The 22091-nt window shown below is 34.9% G+C and overlaps 1 protein-coding gene across 1 annotated transcript in view; it reads right to left on the reverse strand.

Annotated features, from left to right (window-relative positions):
• The window catches only part of LOC134381089 (ankyrin repeat domain-containing protein 26-like), a 100182-nt gene that overhangs the window by 39237 nt on the left and 38854 nt on the right, over nt 1-22091 (reverse strand). Inside the window, 7 exon segments of the mRNA XM_063101152.1 lie at nt 1967-2119; nt 3510-4460; nt 5928-6065; nt 6634-6814; nt 9551-9718; nt 16433-16626; nt 20340-20413. Coding sequence (XP_062957222.1) covers nt 1967-2119; nt 3510-4460; nt 5928-6065; nt 6634-6814; nt 9551-9718; nt 16433-16626; nt 20340-20413 — 1859 coding nt within the window.

Raw genomic sequence — 22091 nt, forward strand, 5'->3', positions numbered from 1 at the left:
AAGGATGCCCACTCTCACCACTCCTATTCAACATAGTGTTGGAAGTACTAGCCAGAGCAATCAGAGAAGAGAAGGAAATAAAGGGCATCCCGATTGGAAAAGATGAAGTCAAACTGTCCCTGTTTGCAGATGACATGAACCTATATATCGAACAGCCTAAAACCTCTACATACGAAAAATGTGGTACATGTACACAATGGAATACTACTCAGCTATAAAAACGAATGAAATACTGCCATTTGCAACAACATGGATGGACCTTGAGAGAATTACATTAAGTGAAACAAGTCAGGTACAGAAAGAGAAATACCACATGTTCTCACTTATCGGTGGGAGCTAAAAAATTAATATATAATTCACACACACACACACACAAAAAAAAAAAAAAAAAAAAAAAAAAAAAAAAAACCCAGGGGCAGGGGGAAGAAGATATAACAAACACAATTCCTTGAAGTTGATATGACAAGCAAACAGAAAGGACATTGTTGGCAGGAGGGAGGGAGGTTTTGGTGATGGGCAACAATAATCAGCCACAATGTATATCGAGAAAATAAAATTTTAAAAATAAATAAATAAAAAGAATTGCTATAGGCTAGCGTTTCCTGTGCGCCTCATATTTTTTCTCTGTTGAATTGGAAGGTCTTTAGCAGTTTAGCAGAATGGTGGGTGTGTGGATTGTCGATAACTTGTCTCTTTAGCCTTAAATTCATTTTGAGAGGAACTGTACTCAAGGGGCTATACTCTAGAAACCCAAATCCGGGTACCTCATCCCCATATGGACCTGATAAGAATGGTAAGATCTTGCTCTTCAAGCCTGAGCCTGATGATGAAACTTGTAGGGGATACTGAATAGGAATGAGTACATTTTTCAAGTGAGAGGAATCTAAAAAAACTGTGGCCAGCAGGTATAGTGTACTCACTTTAAAACATGTCTACACTCTCTTTAATATTCATCCTATAAAAAAAATGTAGAATATGGGCCAACCTTAGTGACTTGTCTCTAATGAAGAGAATGTGGTCAAAGTGACGCCTTGTGACCTCCTACACTATGGTAGAAACGTCTCTTGATCTCGGACTGCTTGCCCTTGCAACCCAGCCCCCATGCTGGGAGGAAGCTCAGGCCACAAGGAAAGCCGAGGTGGGCCACAGCAGGGTTTCCTTTCAGGGTGCTGTTGTGTTGGTTACACATCTCTGAATATACTGAGACACTGAATGGCACACTTTGAGTGGGTGAACTGTATAGCACATGAATTATATCTGAATAAAGTTGTCTTAATTCTCTATTTTGGACATATATTACTATACATGATGTGACTATTTCTTTAATTTTACAACATATCTAGAATGAAAGGAAAATAAAGGAAATGCCTAACTTTTCAAATAGTGTGCAAATTAACCTAAAACATTTCCATTTTGTAGAAAAGTGTTAACGGCATTTCTGTATAAGTTTCCCTGAAATCCATGAAATAAATATATACACAACCTCTCCATTCACAAAACTGAGGATGACAAATAAGACAACTTTCGGGAACATTCCATTAGACATCATACTCTGAGATTTAATTTGTCTTGCCTCACTATAGCAATAAAGATATTCCTGAAAAATACTGTAACAGAAAAAAAACTTTTACAACTTCTGTGAGAAATGATGTATAATTAGTTTTCTTAAGGGTAAATATTATTTTTATTTGTTTAGATGTTTTAAAAAACCATTTGCCCCTTTCTTCTCCTTTTATTTTTCATCCTCAATGTTTAAATTTTTTTAAAAAATCTGTGTCATTATAAAAAAACATGGTAAGAATGTAAGTCAGAGTTTAAGAAATAAGGATGCTATAAAGGTAATAAAATTGTAGTAAAGTTAATTATAATGAAAGTACAAAAGAGAGCTGTCCACTGAATCCTAAAACACTTTATACTATTTAACCAGCTACAGATTAAGTGTTGGCATGTTAAACTTCATACGTACCTGACTTTGGATTTCACATAATCTCTTCTTTAAATCCTTTGTCTCATCTTCTAAATCAATTTGATAACGTGATGTAACCTCCAGTGAAGCCTCTGACTTAGGCTGTTTTTTAAGACTATCAGCCAGCTTGTGTTGAACTGGTCTTACAGCTACCTGATAAGATACTTTTGTTACTGACTTCCATTATTAAATAATGGTAATAATATTTAACTCTAACAAATATACTTTGGAAAATATCCCCACATAAATCAATTCAACTTCTTTTCCTCATGTGTATAAATTCCTGTTTATTACTGAATTTAGTTAAGGACACAGAGGTGCTATCTTCTTGCCTAATCATTACTGTGTTACTTAGACAACAGATTCAGCCCACTCTCCATTTTTTTCCCCAAAGAATCTGCAATACTTCACGACCTACTGAAGTCTCAAAATGGCTCTGTGGGTGGGACTGGTGGTGGTTAGTTCTACAATGTGGAACATTTTCCCTCTTTTTTATTAGAGGCTCAAATCAACTTCAGAGTTCCTCACATATTCAATCCTCTGCTCAAATCCTTCCAACAGATTCTTATGTCAGAATAATAGTGAAATTCCAATAGTTTTAAGACCCTAGGATAACCTGGCCTCTACCTCCCTCCCTGACGTCAGCTCCTACAAACCTCCCCCCTACTCATTGTATTCCTGCTACACATTAATCCCACCACCCCTCAGTAGTCTGAAAATGGGGATCCAATGCCAAAAATAATAAATCACAGATAGCTACAATTATCTTTGCACTGGACAAAGTTATATTCAAATGATCATAATTGAGCCTTGAAATGAAAATAATGGGTAAATTCTTTCTAAAAATATTCAAAATAAATTATAAATACCAGTGGGACAATTAAATCAAACATGGTTTTGCTAAAATTCACTACATTGGTCCCAAATTATGATTAATGAAAAGTAGATACCCCTAAAGAATTGAGAGGTCCTAAGAATACATAATTTGAAACTGCAATATTTCCAGGTTTAAGTCAAATCGATATGAATAAAAATAAAATTATACCAACTAAAAATACATCAAAAGGTACCAAAGGAAAAGTAGCATGAGATACAACATCTACACTTCAGTTCATCTGGGAACTCTGGAACGAACTGTCAAGGTAACCCACTTAATTGAATCTTTATTTCAAAATATCTATTTTAGGTAGAGGCATTTCTATTTATCTGCTCCACTGTGGAATTAAAATATGACACCATAAAGACATTAAAATTATTTTGAGCAGATTAAGACTTCATTACTAATATCAGTCTACATCTGTTAGCAATTTGTATCTCAATCTCACAACATTTTATAGGTGACACAATATCTTTACTAAAAGTAAATCATCTCTCAGGTCTAACTTTTATTTGCTGTAAATAAGGAATGTTTCTAAGCAGACATAGTAAATACATTTATAATCTATTCTTTTCTATATTCGATTAGATTTAATTTTAGCCATAATCAAATATTACTTTGAATTTACTTTCCACAAGTTTGAAAAATACGTATCTTCGTACTTACTTCTCTTTCTGCTTTCTCGTTTTCGTAGTGATGCAGTTTTTCTTTTAAATGATTACATTCATTGATTAACTCCTTGTTTCTCTCTTCTAGTATAAGACTTCCTTTTTCACTCTGAGCTTGGGGTTTTCTTACAATATCACGACACTGGTATTGGATATTAATTACTGTCTTTTCTTTATGATCAGCTTTGTTGCGAGCTTCATCCAGTTGCTGTTGAAGCAACACATTTTCATGTCGTAGTTGAGATAATCTCTCCTCTACAGATTCCTGCTTTCCAGTGCATTTATTCACTTTACCTTGTTCATTATGATACATGTGTTCAAATTCCTTCATTTGACACTGTGTTTGGCTTAGGTCTCTTTTTACACCTTCTAAGACCAAAGTCTGTTCTCTGAGAGCATCGCTTGTGTGATGGAACTCAATTTCTAAACTATTAGATCTACTTTCAGCTTTAGAAAGTTTCTGAGAAAGAAATTCATTGTTATCTTTTAGGTTAGACAAATCAAAATTCACTTTTTCCTGTAAATGAAACCACTCATCTTCAGCTTGCTGCAAAGCAAGTTCTAGGTCCCTTTCAGGTATCTGACTTTGATCATGATCTTGTATAGCAGCAGCCAGTCTAGAGTGATATGATTCAACTTCTGTTTCCAGTCTTTCCTTGTTTTGTTTTTCATTCTCCAGTTTAGAATTTAGCACCGTATTCTCAGCTGTCAGAACACGAATCTGTCCAATGTACTGGAATATTTTGTTTGTTGATGTTTCCTCATTTAGTTTCATTGTCTTTTGAAGGTCATCATTCTTTTCTTTTACAATTTCAATGTCCCTGGAATATTTCTTCTCCTTCTCCTGGTATTGATTTTTTATTGTGTCTATTTCCAGTCTTAGCTTGGCAACTTCATCTTGCAACATGTCATTTTTATGCAACAGATCTTTTGTATGACTATCAGAAATCTGAGTAAAACAAAGGAGACTTTCAGCTAGCACCAAATAAAATGATATCATGATTTTCTCTGAAATTAAAGAATAACCTGTATGTTTGTAAATGAAAGCACTGCAATAAGTGGATATTCACTGGAAGAAAAGTTGGATCCAAACCTCAACACTTATTTACAGAATGATAAAATCCCAAAACTTCAAACATTTAATTGAAGATAATGAAGCCATGAAAGTAAAATAAGAATCCATGACAGAATTTTTAAGAATCTCAGAATTAAAAAGCTTTTTTCTGAATTATAACAAACCCAGAGATATAAAAGATTAATTGATTGGACCACACTAAAAATTGGGATTTACACTCGGATATCTAGTCAGATACACACACACACACACACACACACACACACACACACACACACACACACACACAAATGCAAATATTATATACATGAGGGTGCTTCAAAAAGTTTATGGAAAGATTCATATTATCTTTAAATGCTACTTTTCCATGACATTTTGAAATACCCTCATACAGTTAGTTATCAGAATCACATTTACTAGTAAGCAATAAATCTAGGCATTGTACTAATAAGCACTTCTACATACATCGATGAACTCATTTAGTTATCACAGTTCTGAGAAGGAGAGGTTAACAATGTAAGCAAGCTGCAGGATTTTCCCAGGTCTACCTCTAGTGCTCTACCTCTAGTGCTCTTCCACCAAACCGCAGTTACTTCCACGGTGTAAATAAATAATACAGAAGAGCCCTTAAATTTCAAAACACTAGTGGTAAATAAGGTAACATATATAGAGCTCTTCTTAAAAAATCAGAAGATTATTTGCCAATGCAATAATTTTTGTTCTCTTCATAATGTTTGAAATTATAATAAATGTGAAATAGGGGAAAATACATTGAACTACCTTAATAGGAATAAAATTATCAAATATCACTAAGTACATGTTATGGCGTATCATTGTTTTCAAAAGCCCTATGAGCTGAAATTGGTGCCACTTGGAGCAAACTGTTCCTCTTCTCAAAAGTGAGGAGAATGACATCCAAAATATGGTCTCTGCACTGACTGTACCTTTCCTCCTTCCCTACGGGTGGAAGGAATAAACTAACCTCTCCATTAATATACCCAGGAGGTGAAATGGCTGCCCCAAATGAGAACATCTCTCACTAGTAGCAAGGGTTTTTAGGTATGAAAGGATAATTTCTGTGGAAACTATTAAAAGCCTCTCCTTTGAATGAGGCCACTGTGAATGTCACTACTTGACTGTGACAGACAAAAGGAGTTGAATTAAGAACATTACTCTTTCCAAGGAGCCAAAAATGCCACCCCCACCCCCAGAATATCTATCTATATGCATATATGATTTAAAAATCCTCTCTACCTTCCATGATGCATGTAACTGGTTTTTAAAATACATACACATACAAATACATACACGTGCATATTTGAAAACTATTGAAGAAAATACCTTATCGTTCATTTTCTTTTGAGCCGTTTCTAGCTCCTTTTGTTTACACGGGTGCATGGTCAGAATCCCATCTTGTAAGACGCTGGCATTCTGTTCTTGAGAAAGTTGCCTCTGGATGTCATTTTGCTCTTCTACAAGCTAAAGGTATGCTTCATTACGTTTTTGGTCTCATACCATGGGGGAAAAAATTCTAAAAGCTTAATTAAGAGCAGAACATTTTTTATAAACTGTTGAAAGGAAATAGCCTATTAAAGCACAAGGACCTTTATCTCACATGGATTACTCAAATTTTAATGGCATATATGACAGCTAAATTTGTCAGACTAAAAACAGTTCTCGAAAAAAAAGCAGACACAGTATTGTGAAGTGAAGGTTCTTTTGCAAAACATTTAACTACTTTCATTGTACTTTCAAAGGTATTTTGCCTGTACTTTAACATAAAAATGCCTAAATTAGCATTTACATTAGTGGTTGAACTCAACTCACTTTTCATTACTTCATTCAGAAAACATATACTGAGCATCTATTAGATACCAAGATTTATAATAATAAATATTTTACAATTAATAATTTATAATACAGTTCATTTTAGGATAATATTTTTGGTTTATTTTAAATCTAAATAATATATATTAAAATAAGTATTATAAGTAATACTGAGGAAATAAAATAAAAAATTAAAAATGTTTATCAAATGTTAATTGACCTGATTCCAGTTGTCTCTGACAGCCCTCAGTTCTGCATCTTGGGTCCTCAGAGTCACTTCAAGTCGTCTCACTGCAGCATCTTCACTGCACTGCTCCTCTGTTCTTCGTAGCAGCTCTCTAAGACTGTCACACACCATGTCAGCATCTCTTCTGTTTTCCTTGTCTTGTTTTAAGGCAAATCTGCAGTTAAATATACTTATTTTAAGATTTGTCTTAAAATGAGTTAATTTTGTGATCTGGCTGTTCATATGTTGGTTTCTTATCCTTATAAAATATCTATGTTTTTGACTATTTTTCATTTCTACTTCTTATATATATATAATGTCTCACTTTAATATCTTCCAAAGGTCATATATACTTAAAAGGGAGCAATGAAAGAACATGCTATAAATTGGTATGTTTCTGTTATTAGTAACTCTGGGAAATATTATGAAAAATTGTTTTTGAAATCATTCAGTGAAGTTACAAGTTGAAAATTAACTTTTTCTCACATATAATTAGTCATAATTACTCCTCAGAACAGATAATTGAGAGTTAACTAATTAAAAAGAAGTTTTAAACAAATTTATAAATTCATTAGAAATAAAATTTCATCTACTTGAAATATTATAGGTATTCTTAAAATCATTTGCAGTGTAAGATAGAACCTCAGATGTCTTTCCCACAACATATATGTACAGATTACTTTATTCCAAGACTAGGCTAATGAGTCTATCACACTTTTTAAATTTCTTTTTTTGTAACACTTTCAACCTATCATGTTGATTATTATGTATTTCACAAACAATTTTAAAATCCTTTTTGAAACAGGCCAGAATCTAATATTGAATTGAACAACGGAGAGCACTATGTGCTTTCAACATAGAACCCTGAATTAATTTTATCACTGTAGGAGAGAGAAATGGTAAATAAAATAATCAGTAATCACTTTCCACTTTATTCCATGTGTGTTAAGAATAAAAGTATATGAATTTTCTAAGATGTTATCTGGCTTCAGAAAAACGGCCATTTAATACCATGTTGGTGGAAATGTAAATTAACATAAACTTTCTTGAGCATAATTAAGAATATTGATCAAAGACTTTAAAAATTTTTTCCTGTACCTTAATGAAACAAATCTGTACTAAAAAATTTAGGCAAACTAAATATGTGTAAACTGATTTATATCTGAGATGTTCCTTCAAGCATTAACTATAATATTTTTAAAAATCCAAAATTCAATTTTTAAAATGAGATTTGCATAAGATGGACTTCCATATGACCATTACAATTATAATTTGAAAGAATATGCATTAAACTATAAGAAGTATTCACAGTTAAGAACTTGTTATATTATTTCTGAGAATTTCACATGCCACCAGACTAAAGATTTTCTCCTCATAAATCCCTGAAGGTAAAACAGCAATTACAAAACATCTCCTATATATCTTAGTATCAAGCAAATAGTTCAATTCTTTAAAAATAGGATGCCATACCTCAAATGGCATTTATAAAGTTAACAAGCAATGTAAAATACAATTATTTTCTACAAAGAGGATTAAACTAAAAATAGAAAGAGTAACATTAAAGGACAAAGAAAATAAACTACTAATAATATCATAAAAAAAGTTAAATTTAGATCCAGCTTTCTGAGAGTCAAAGCAAAAGGAAAAACATAATGTTACTTGCATTATTTGATAGAAATAATATGCCAGGTTTTCAGGGTTTTTTTTTTTTTTTTTTTTTGGTTGTCATTTTCAATAAAAACAAGCTTTTACTGGCACTAAAACTTATTTGGAAACATTATTTAAGTAATTTATCTATTTAACTCTTCATTTATGAATGCAGCAAAAACTTGTTGGGCACACAATGCATGTCAATGACACTGCTGGTACAGAGAACATGAGTTTATACTTCAGAAGTTTATAATCCAGAAGTAATAATCTGTGATTATCAATAGCTTATCTTTCTATTGTATATAAATAAAATCCTCCCATTTTCCCCACAATCTAAATAATAACTAAGTTAATACACCTGATATTTTAGAGTACCTCATAAAATCACAGCTATTCATGATCCTGTCAAAGGCTCTGTAATAATACAGAGTCATCAAGAAATAATTAAATTCTATTCAGTATGGACTGTTTATATCTTTATTACTTCATAATTTAAAAATCTATGTATGATAGTTTAACTTGTATGTGAGCATGTGCATTTTCAATTACATTAGAATATTCCATAAAACTATATATGACTAGGGCCGGCCCCTTGGTGCACTCGGGAGAGTGCGGCGCTTGGGAGCGCAGCGGCACTCCTGCCGCGGGTTTGGATCCTATATATAGGGATGGCCGGTGCGCTCACTGGCTGAGCATGGTGCGGGCGACACCAAGCCAAGGGTTGTGATCCCCTTACCGGTCAAAAAAAAAGACAAAAACAAAAACAAAAAAAACCTATATATGACTAGAAGATCTAAGGACAATTATTTTACTATAAATATTTAAAAGAAAATATATGAAGCCTTCTAATACTTGGAAATGCAAACAAAATTAAATTTAATAAACATGGCTTTCTGTACTAGATCATTTCTAATGACATACAAACATACTCTTCCCTTTTAAAATTAAGAGAAGAAAGAAAACTCCCTTGATTCCCACATTATTCTTTAGTTATCACCCATTCTCTATTGCCTTTCACAGTAAACATTCGCTACTGAGCTGTCTACACTTAACCAATAGTCAGGTATCCATGGTGATCATTTATTAAAACTGCTCCTTCCTATAGTCTCTTATCCTCACCTTAATAACATTTCATCAGCAGTGATAGAATTGAGTATTCTCTTGCTTTGGCCTGCAGATTACAATACCCTGGTTTATTTCCAGAAAAAGTAATCACTGTTAACATTCCTTCACAGAAAAATAAGTAATGTATAGACCTTACCTTCCTTCATCCTGATCTATTTTACCTAAGTGGCTGTTACCCTTCACTTGGAATGGACCACCAGTTAGCAAATCAGCCTTCTCCAACATTGGTGCAATCACAGAGTCTTCTGAGGTCCATTTTTCATTTTCATTTTTCTTCAATTCCATCATACTCAAGGCAGGACTGCTACTTTAAAAAATCCATTAAAAAGTCAATGTTTTCTAATAATTCTACTGACCAAGAATAAAAAACATTTTTTCTGGTAAAATTCCAAATCTTTGCCATCTTAATTCATTTATTAATTCAAAAACAGTCACGAAGTGCCAGCTACCTATGAGGAAATGAATAGTCCCTGCTTCAAAAAACAGGCAAATGTATAATTGTGATACAATGTGATATATGAGTTGATATATGTAAAGTTATGTGAGGGTAAGGGTGGCTTTACAAAAGACGTAAAATATAAAAGAGGCATTTACCTCAAAAAAAAGCAGGAGAAAATCATTCTACTTATAGAATAGAATGTGACCACAGAGATTAGGCGCGTGGACTCCAGGCATTTCCTAGGAACTTGAGAGGGAAAGTGTAAAACACATGGAAGTAAGTATTGAGAGATGAATGTTCCACTAAACTTGAGTGCCGCAGTGACAGACAGGAGCTCACTGCCTTCAAGGACTGACTCTAAGACATAGGAGTAATGTTGAGATTTGTGCTATCTTTTTGGTTTTGTTTTTCAATATAATCATGCTTAATTTAAATGACATTTTAAAAATAGCATGAGGCAAATATCACGTGAAAGAAGAAATCAGGGAAGAATCTTGGGGGGAAAACTTTACTTTCGAAATACCCATCTCTCATTATATATAGTTCAAAAATAGCACTATTCTGATTAGTTATGAGTTTGTTTGAAAATAAAACGATTTGGTAACTTTTGTACAAGTTTAGTCTAATATCTAATCCTAATATAAAAAGCTGGATTTGCCAATAGAAAATTGTAATAACTTTTTTATGGAGTAAACATATACATAAAATATCACTATCATATACCTACAAAAATTTACAAACAGACTGAAATTTCCCAGTGGAGAATATTATGTTAGGATTTGAGCATAGACCCCCAAAAGTACCAAAAACAAAAACAAAACCAGCAATTATTTACTAAAACAAAGTTATGTATATAACTCTTCTAGTTAAGACCAAGTGCCTAAAAATTAGGGGGAGATCTTCCTGCAAGCAATCAGTGAAAAATTAATTCCTCTTGATCCAAACTTCAAAAGTGCATCTACAAGTCTAGAATGTAAAATATTTTTCATTTTGAATACTGTGGTATATACACACCATGGTGAGGCAACTTTTAAACAAACAAAAAACACTGATTAAAGTTGCCACAGACTTAAGAAAGAAGTGCCCTGTAGCCATGGTAACAAATAGCCAACCAGATCTAGTTTTAAATCTATCCAATCAATCAAAGACCACTGGCCTCACTCATCAACCATTCAAAGTCAGCCTCACCTTTCTGTGAGACGGCCAATCAGAGACAAACTCACTATAAGAGACATAGCTCCCAGTGCCAATCAATCAAGCAACAGTGTCACTCATTCCAATAACCATGTTGTTAACAGCTGATGTCAACCCACTTATGCCTCTGTAACTGCCAATACTTCTACCCCTCTCTTCCCAAAACCCCATACAAGATCAGTAGGCTGCTCTGTCAGAAAAGCCTGTGCCTGATCAGCATAGCTGTCTCTTACTATAAAAAGCAATAAATTCCAATTCTGTCTTTTTCTTTCAGGTATTGAAGGTTCATAATACATTGGCAAGAATGTTTTAAGTTCACTAATTTACCACACTTATTTTTTATTTTTCTTAATAAAAATAAATGAAGTTGGCAATTCCTTTGATCCATTTTATCACAACTAAAACTATCAAAAATACCAGTAAAAGAATAAATAGTGAGTAACCCTAATATTGTGTTTTTCACTTGAAATGAAAAAACATTAATATAGAGAATATAACTTATGAGAAAGAACCAAAAGAATCTAAAAAATGCGAAGGGCTGGCCCTAGGTCTGGGCACAAACTTTATGAACATGAGCCTGAAAGCACAAGCAACAAAAGAAAAAATAAGCAAATGGGACTATATCAAACTAAAAAGCCATAATATACTTGTATATCCATAATACATAAGCAACTCAAGCAATTACACAGTAAAAAAATAAATAACCCAGTTTAAAAAATGGGCAAAGGAGCTGAATAGACATTTTTCAAAGGCATACCAATGGCCAACAGGTACATGAAAAATGCTCCACATCACTAGTCATCAGGGAAATGCAAATTAAAACCACATTGAGATATCTGCTCACCCCAGTTAGTCTGGCTATAATCAAAAAGACGGTGAATAACAAATGCTGGTGAGGGTGCAGAGAGAAGGGAATGCTCCTGCACTGGTGGTGGGACAGTGAATTTGTACAACCACTATGGAAAACAGTATGGAGTTTCAAACAAGTCTCAAACAAGTACAGACAGATCTTCCATATGATCCAGCAATCCTACTTCTGGGTATATACCCAGAGGAATGGAAATCTTTATGATGAAGGGATACCTCCACTCTTATGTTCACTGCAGCTCTGTTAACAATAGCCAAGATATGGAACCAACCTAAATGTCCATCGATGGACGACTGGATAAGGAAACTGTGGTATATATACACCATGGAATACTACTCTACCATAAGGAAGAATGAAATCCTCTCATTTGCAACAACATGGATGATCTAGGAGAAATTTATGTTGAGTGAAATAAGCAAAGCACAGAGGGATAAATATCGCATGTCCTCACTCATAAGTGGGAGCTAAGAGAGAAAGAAGGAAGGAAAGAAAGAGCACAGTTGTGGAATATACTATAAAGCATATGTACTTCACAGGGCCTGGTTTTCCAAAGCCTTGCAGTTTCAAATATTGACCTCGTGGAGGACTGGAAATTTTCCTCAGGCTATAAAGCCTCTGGTGTAAGATAAAATTTGTAACACAGCAAGGTTGCTGGCTCAAGGACTGACTAGTTACTGATTGTTAGACAGTAAAGACACTGAGAAATTGCTGTAAGATCACTTAATTGTCTACTGGAATGTCATCTGACTTGTTTCACTGAAAGTTACCAGCCTATATTGTTAAACTATAACCCCACCTATGTTCTCTTCCTGTAACTTCCTGGTCTGGAAAATAAATGCAGGAAGAGAACCCCAATTCAGGGTTAATTTCCCAAGGAAGAGTTGCCTCTGGCTGAAGGGTCCCGGGAAGATTAACCACTTGGGGTCTCTCACTGCTAAGAAGAGATGGGCTTTGAGTAATCCTTTGCATCTCTGTCACCCAGGGGGAGAGGGGTGACAAATCCATGGGGGGCGAAGCAACACAAAGCAACACACAGTGGTATGTTGGACTTGCAGAGGGAGAGAGCATACCTAGGGATACAAACTGGAGTGGGGGAAAGGGGGAGCAGGAGCGAAATTGGGGATAATTGGGTGGGTATAATCGGAATTTGTGGCAATGGGCATGCTGCCAATATGGATCTGGCCTTCACATCTAGGGCACGAGGGGTGACAATCAGCTTTGTATCTCATGAATATTTATAACCAATTAAAAAATAAAATAAAAATAAATAAATAAATAATGAACAAATAATTAAAAATGCATATACTTGCCAGGTACAGAATGATCAGAATTGGACACACATCCAACTTTTTTATAAGATCAAGTCTAATGTTCAAAACAACACACCGGGGTAAACTCCATTCACTCGTTTAATAAACACTTATTGAGTAGCTGTTGCTTCTATCCTCGGCCTTTCTCTAGGCACTGAGGATACAGTGGTACACAACGGAAAACCCTACTCCTGAGTGAAGTGAGTGCAAAATGACAATGAACATGATAGAGAGGTAATATACACAGTATGTGACAGGAGAAAGACAGAAGCAGCGAAAGAACATTGTATGCCTTGTAGGTGGTGGAAATCCTAGAGAGGCCAGAAAAGGCCTTGCTGAGAAAGTGGCTTTTAAGTAAAGAACTGAAGGAATGGAAAGGGCAGCCAGGAGGAGCTCTGACGGACAAGCATTCCAGGCAGGGGGAACTGCCACGTACCGATGTACGCCTGGGGTGTTCAGGGAAAAGTGGGAAGGTCAGTGTGGCTGGAGCACAGTGAAAGGGATGGAAAAAGAGAAGCATCAGCCAGAGGGACAGCAGGGGTCAGATCGTGAACTGCGTTGTAGGTATTCTGAGTGAAATGGGAGGCAATAGGAAGGGTTTGAGCAGAGAAATGACAGCATTTGACTTATGTTTTAAAAGGTCTGCTATGTAAAGAATTGATGGAAAGAAGTTTAAAAAAGAAACAGGAAGACCAGTCAGCAGTCTGTTACACTCATCTAGACAGCAGAGGACAGTGGCTTGCACATGGAAGGTGTGACTGCCTTCTGGATGTATTTTCAAGGTAGACCTGACAAGACTTGCTGACAGATTAGATGTGAGGTATGGGAAGGAGGGACGAGTCAAGGATGACATCAGTGTTTTTGCAGAGAAACTGGAAGAGTGGCCATTAGCTCAAGTAGGAAAGACACACGAGGGGCACGTATGAAGAAGTATGTCAGCAGCTCAGTTTTGGACCTGTTACATTTATGATACCCAATTGCTAACCAAAGAGAGATGTCAAGTAGGCAGTTTGATATATAGGTCTGGAACTAAGAAGAAAGATCTTGGCTGGAATTATAAATTCAGAAATCAATAGCATATTCAAAGTAGTAAAAGCAATGAGAAAGAATAAAGGCTGGGTCCTGGGAAGCGTCCATGTATAAAAGGTGGCAAATGAAGAGACACAAGCAAGCAGACTAGGATGGATGGACTGGAAAGGTAGGCAGAAACCAGGTGAGTGAGTGATATCCTCAAATCCAAGTGAAGAAAGTGTTTTGGAGGAGAGAGTTTTCCGTTGGGTCAAATATTGCTGACAGGTGAAGCACAAAATGAGATCTAAGAAATTATGTCTAGATTTACTGAAGTGAAAATCACTGGTAACCTTGAGAAAAACAATTTTGGAAGAGTGGTGTGAGTGAAAATTACTGGAGTGAGTTCAAGAGTGAATGGAAAGGATACGTGAGTCAGTGAGTAGAGACATTTCTTTCAAGGACATCGTAGCTATGTGACGTGATCATACGTGATATAATTTTCTCTTTGTTTAGCTGTATTTTCAATTCTTACGTAATGATTATGTAATGTTTGTAACACTTTGAAGTTTTGTTTTTGTTTTCTGATTGCATGCGTCACTAAAAAAAAAAAAAAAAAAAAAGGCCAGCCAAGGTATTAAACAATCATGTCATAAAATTATAGACATAAAAGACCCCTTGAAAATTTCCTAGTTGTATATTATACAAGGTGATTATCATTTGGCTCATGCTTATAAAGAAAGACCACAGAAAGAATTAAAGTTTCAAGGGCAGTATTTCTTGCTCAATAAAAATAATCTAACTCTAGGATATTTTATACTAGTCAAATACATAAATAGCAATATTAAAATACTGAATTCTACAACAGGACTAAGAGGGGAGAAATCCAGAAAATAAATATTTTGTAAGTTGAATTTTTGTAAATTGTATAATATGAAGTCACTTGTTGAAAAATATAGTGTGGTCCATAGTGAAATGTATTATCTTTAAAAAGGAAGGACACTAGCATGTATGCAGGATACCTTTAAAAAAGAAGATTTACTACATTAGCAGCACCTTGGGGTCAGCAAATTTGTGCCTGTAGAGCAAAGTCAGCCCACTACCTGTTATTGTAAATAAAGTTTTATTGGAACACACCTATGCCTATTTACTTAGTCTCTATGAAAGATTATGGACTATAAGAATGAGACTTTAAGGTCCACAAAGCTTAAAATATTTACTATCTACCTCTTGACAGAAAAAGTTTGTCAACCCCTGGTTTAGTAGATCAAATATCTTTTGATGTGTTTTAACAGGTTTTACCCAATATACTGAAATGTTTATACGGAGTATGGATCCCATGTGCAATCCCTTGGCAACATTCAGATAATTTTGAGCGTCCAATACTTGAACACTCACACATTGGGAACAAAAACCAAAAACCCAATAACTAACAATTTTGTGGGTAGAGGGCCAGTGAAGAATGTAGCTTCCTTTTACAACTCAGCAGATACTACAAGTACACTAACAAAATTTGCTTAAGATGCATCATCAAACCAAAAGCCTTAAATATACTTTAATTGTGGAATAATTAATACACTATAGATCTAACCTCATTTTTTTTTTAATGGTTGCACTCTGCATTACTTTATGGGTATGACAATTTATTTCCTCATTAATAGGTATTTGGAGTATCTCCAATTTTTTGATACAACAATGGTATAATAAATAGCCATAACACACATATATTATATACCCTATACATATATATTTCATATATAGAGACCTATTGCATGTTATGTATAGTAATAAATGTCCAGAATGCGTGTGCGTATGTGTTTACACAAGTTGTGTTTTCCTGTAGGATCTAGGCTCATAAGTGAAGCTGCTTGGATACAGGGATGATGTATTTGAATTTTTGATACATGCTTCTAAATTACCCTTCAAAAAGGATTTACCAATTTCATTTACCAACACTGTATGAAAATGTCTTTTTCCTCACATTTGCTGGTTGTTGCTTTTTAATAAAATATGTATCACTGTGAATAGGAAGAAAAGGTAACTCACTGCTTCTTAATTTGCATTTTTCTCAATACCAGGCAAGGCTGAAATATCCCAAGTAAAGGTATAAAATTTGTTAACGATGAATATTAGCTCAAATTAGAATTAGTTTTATAAAACAATAATAATTATATACCCTTAAAATTGCCATAGGCTTACCTATCATACTCTTCATTCTCCTCAACAGGAAATTGCCAGTTATCATTTCTCCCAGTCTTTCTTTGTTGAATTAATCCATCATCATCATCAGCAGCAGCAGCAGCAGCAGCAGCAGCAGCAGCAGCACCATCATAGAGGTTTTCTGATATTTCCATTTCATTACTTTTGTGCTGCTTCTTTTCTTCATCATCAACCTTTAATGAAAGTTACTTACTAAAGATAATTGCTATTACTTCATTCAATAAAAAGAACTTTTTGGTTTAATTAATTTTATCACTTGATTCAGTTTAATTGTCATGATTTTAGTTAATAAAATATTTTTGTGCTTACTTCAATTTTATCCTTACAAGTCATTGAAATGTTCATAAATTCTGCCTCATTTCTGTTTGAATGAAATAAACAGGATTTCCTGAAATTTCAGAAAAGGCCCTTCTTAATTTTCTGCTTTTATTCCCATTCATTCTTTGCTATCTAAAGTTTTCACCCCCGTTTGACTGTCAGGAAAAGAGAATTAAGAAGACAAAGACATGAAATATGTCCTATTCTTTCTTTACCACCTGGATTTCACATCAAACAGCTAATTGTAGAGAAGACTTGAATACATGAAATCACAATAAACAGATTAGTTTGGCTGAGTACACTTACCGCAACTTATAAGGTTAGATACATTTACGTATCTATTCTCAGTCATTGCTTCCTTCCCACTGTATTCCCATTTTATTGTTTAAATAAATGCATTTTATCTTTAAGCCAATAGAAACAAACAAACAAACAAACAGAAAACACCAAGAACATATTACTTTTTTTAGCAATCTTTTTTATGCTTATCCTGGTTCAGACAGTCATGTGATATACGGCCAAATTAGCTTCCCCTTTCACATGCCACTTCAGGTTAATTAAGTAACAAAGAATATGACAATGTTTTTTTGAACTCCTAATGTTAAGAGAGCAGAAATAACCTATTTCTAGACTTATTTAGATAACCCCACTATATACATGAGTTTTTCATTAAGTACAAAATCAGAATGGATCAGATACTTGATAAAGAGAAAAAACAAAGAGTAACAGCAAGTCACCCTTTACCTCTTTTTGAACTTGAACTTTATCTTTCTCCAAAGCCAGGAACTCTATTTGTAACATGCCTGTCTCATTCTTAAACCTTTGAATATCTTCCAATTCTTCATTTAGATACAATTTTGATATTGTGCCACTACGTGGTGGAGAAGAATTCACATTTTGCAATTCAGGTTCCATGCTTTTATAGTTATTAGCACTGCAATGATCATTTAATGGCTTCTGGAACAAGTCCTTTGTCAGTTTTGCTTTCTTGTAAGGCTCTGTAACAGCAGAAGTCCTCTGTCTTTTTATTTGAAACATATGCTTCATTTCATTGGAGTGGGTAAGCCACACATCCGAAAGGCTTTTTGGATCACTAGACTGGGGCATATGTCCAATGTCTAATTCCCCATCAGTGGTATTTTGGATCATGTTTTTTGTCATTTGCATATCAAACTCTTGGTCTTCTTTCACTTCAACTGTAACTACTTCTTGGTTCCTTCCTTTTTTATTTTCTGTATCATTATACAAATTCTCGTTTGTGTTAAAAACAAACTCAGTGTCTGGTTTGTTATTTTCACGGTCTAATTTATTTTCATTTAAATAAAGCTTAGAAGATGACTGGCAAGCATATTCTGGGGACCCAGAGTGTGAATGAGATGGAAAGATATTTTTAAGACTGGGGTCTTCTTTTTGTTCAGGAAATGCCTGGAATACTCCAGAGAATCCAAATGCACCTTTCCCTTCACAATCAAGCATATTATTTGTCAAATTAGAGGGGATTTTCTTTAAATCTGCTCCTCCTTTAGAGTTAACATGTAGTGGCTCTTCCTCAGAACAAGCAGTAATTCTGTATTTTTCACAAATTTCACCAAATCTCTGCTTTAACTCACTGGTGATGACTTCTGAGTTATTCTTCCACTCTAATTTTTCTTGTTGTATCCACTCCTCCTCATACTTCTTCATGAAAGGATGTCCTGAATATACAGATATGTCCTCTCTATTACAATCCTTATTCATTTCTGGTTCTTGAGACATTTTTTGCACTTGCAAAAGTGGGAGATTAATTTGCTTGGTTTGATTCTCAGATGTCTTTTCTGTGGGAGTGCCTGTTTTTAAAGTAACTTTATCCTTAAATAATCAAATATGGACAAAGAAAAATTAGAAAATAGTTAAAATTTAATGGTTAAACTTCTTAATCAATGTTTAGCTACTCACAAATCATCGCATGTGATGGAGTTTGGATGTATTGTCCTCCCAGAACTCATATGGAAATTTGATCCCCAATGTGGCCGTGTTGGAAACTGATTGAGTCATGGGGGCGGATCCCTCTTGAATGGATTAATGCTCTCCCTAGGCAGGGAGATTAATGAGTGAGTTCTCACTCCATTAGTTCCCATGAAAGCTGATTGTTTAAAAAGACCCTGGCACCTTCTCTCTCTCTCTCTCACTTCCTCTTGCCATGAGATTTGCTTGTATCCACCAGCTGCCTGCCTCTTTCTGTCATGAGTAGAAGCAGCCTGAGGCCCACACCAGATGCAGCTGTCCCAGAATCATAAGCCAAATAAACCTCTGCTCTTTATAAATTACCCAGTCCCAGGTATTCTGTTACAGCAACACAAAACAGACTAAACATGTAACTAAGAAGTGAAACATAATTTGCCTTAGCCTAAAATAGGAGAAAAACACGAATCAGCAAACAACTTTGTCACTGTTTCTTTGGACTAACCTTAATTCATTATGTGGTAAATCCACCAAAAATGAATTAGTAGATGATCGTTAATATTACAGAGGTTCCTCCCTTTAAAAGATCTTATATCACCATACCATAAACATTGAGCCCATACAGTGGGAGTTAAGTAATCTCTCTAAAGATAAGTTACTGGGAAGTAGAGAAACTTTATTAGGGGCCAAAATCCACACTAATCAGAAAGAAAAATAAATTCTGAAATTTTAATTCAAATTACATACCATGATAGTGTTATACATCTATATAGACTGTCTACTAAAGTCCCATTCTAATATAGTCTAATGTCCACTAACAACAGTGGATAAATATTTTAGAAATATTTAGTGATTTCCTCCATTGAAATGAAATAGGTTAGAAAGTTACTGTTTATAACCTAACACCTTTCCATTCTGGAAGGTATGACTGATTCTCTTAACAAGCAGTGGGGTTGATTTTATGGCCCCATACTCTCCCTGCATGTAGATGCTGAAGTCAATTAGAAACCACAAGGCAAAATAAATCTTTAATCTTGGCTTTAGTGACCAGCAATAAAAAGCTACATATTTTGAACCATGGGGGTGACTGCTCCTCAAACATGAGTCCAACTCAGTGCCCATAACATTTATACTGTTCATAATTTCACCTGCTTAATGATATAAAGCAGTATTTGATGTTACCTTCCTTATCATGTCAGGAACTTACAAAAATGGAAGACCAAACAATATTCCGAAAAAGTTTTGCCTCAACTCCATGGGTAAAATTTAGCTATAAGTTACTACAGATTCTAAAAATATTTAAAGATTTATAACTAGTTAAAATGTTTTTTTAAGGGCCGAGCCCGTGGCGCACTCGGGAGAGTGCAGCACTGGGAGCGTGGCGACGCTCCCGCCGCGGGTTTGGATCCTATATAGAAATGGCCGGTGCACTCACTGGCTGAGTGCCGGTCACGAAAACGACAAAAAAAAAAAAAAAAAAAAAAATGTTTTTTAAATTAAATATTAAATAATTAGTTATGGTCTACTGATTCTAAAAGGCTAGTCCAAAGGTAATTTCATTTGGATATGCTACATTATTAAAGCAAACAAAATTCAGCCAGAAATTTAAATTTCCATTTTTACTTACCTGTGGCTGCTTATTTTCATTTCCATCAAGTTTTTCTTGCTCTTCCTCTGCTGTCATTTTAAAGTCTTGTTCTGCTGACAAACCTATATATTTAGTTAAGAAGAAGTACTTACAACAGTTAAATATATCTTTCTAAAAGCAGAAAACAACATTGATTAGTATTTTATAAATTGAGAGTTGAAATGAAGCTTAATCTTTAGCTGAATATTTACTTCTTTAAAAAATGCTTCTAATCATCCAAAACATCAACCACTTGGGGAGACACTAGCTGTCACCAGGCGGAAGGCATATAAACATCTCAAAGATTCATTCACAAATTCATCCACCCAACGTAAGTGATCAAATCCATCAGAAACAAAACAAAATGTAAAAATACAACAGAAACTTATGAAGTAACTCTGTACACCACTCTCTACCTCATAAATGTAACTTTTTTTGTCAATTATTAGTGTTTTTAAAAATTACTGTTACTTTTTACACAAAAGTGTACATTCTGTTCTTTTTATCTAAAATGTTTTCCTCTTTGTTCTAACATATTTATTTTCATCTTCTGAGACTCAGCCCCTTACGAGGAGTCTTTTTTGAGTACAGTTAGCTTTTTCCATATGAGCAGGTGTCTCTCTCCTTAGGGCTACCTTAGTACTTTATCCATTTTTCTACTGGATCATGACCACCTGAACTGTAAACTATTCCGTTAAATCTATCCCCTTGCTCCTAGACTGTAGGAGACAACATTTTAAATCATAACTGTATAAACAGTCTTCATTTAATTCACACAATCATAAATTTGTTGAGTTCCTGCTCCATGCTCGGCACTGGGTATATAAAGTCTGTAAATAAAAGGTGTCAAGAATGGCTTTTCTAGAGATAATGCCTGAAATGAGACTTAGACAGGGAAGTTAGATCCAGGCAAGCAATGGAACCAGCTGAGATGCCCCTGGGTCCTGAGATGGGGGCCATGGGCCCCAGCCCTGCCCCCACCCACGACCAGATGTTAGAATGTACTTATTAGCCAACTGTGTTGCTTTAGGGGTGTGTGACTTATCTGCTCACGTCTTTCACCAAATTTCTGCTTAAATTTTTCTACTTCATTTTTAAGGATTCTTTTTGCAATTAAAAATGGGGGGGGGGGAGCCAGATTAAAAGGTGTAGAGAGGAGGAAAGGATGAGAGCACGCCAGGCAACAGAAAGAGTGGGAGGGAAGCATTAAATTGGGTATGTATCTGTCTAAAACATGAAGACAGGTGAGGAGGGCATCCCCAGCAGTTCAATAATGCTGGAGAAAAGGGCAGACAGGGGAAAGGGCTAAAGATGGACAGTTAGGCAGAAATCAGATTATGAAATCCTTATGTGTCATTTAAAAATGCTTGGATATGAATGTTTTAAAGAGTGGTTCATGGTCATATCGGCAGTGGAGATAGATCATCCTAAATGCTGGGTGGAGGATGAATTTGAGGGACATGTCAATAAATGTAGGGAGATAAATTAGAAGGCAAGATAATTAGAAGTGCAAGATAAAGACAATGCAAGCCTGAACAGAGGGAATATTCCAGAAATACTTAAGTTATAAATTTATCAGTGCTCATTATAGAATCAGTTTGTATTAAATGAATAAAGGTACAAATCTGGGTCCCTGGAGAACTAGACTCTGCTCACCACAAAAGGTATCAAACGAGAAGTGAAATAATCTACACACACAGTTTCAGCTGCTGTCTGCTTAAGCTGCTACACCTACTTTACAGGTGTGCTGTT

Source organism: Cynocephalus volans, chromosome 6, assembly GCF_027409185.1.
Source record: "Cynocephalus volans isolate mCynVol1 chromosome 6, mCynVol1.pri, whole genome shotgun sequence".
NCBI classification, from domain to species: Eukaryota; Metazoa; Chordata; class Mammalia; order Dermoptera; family Cynocephalidae; genus Cynocephalus; species Cynocephalus volans.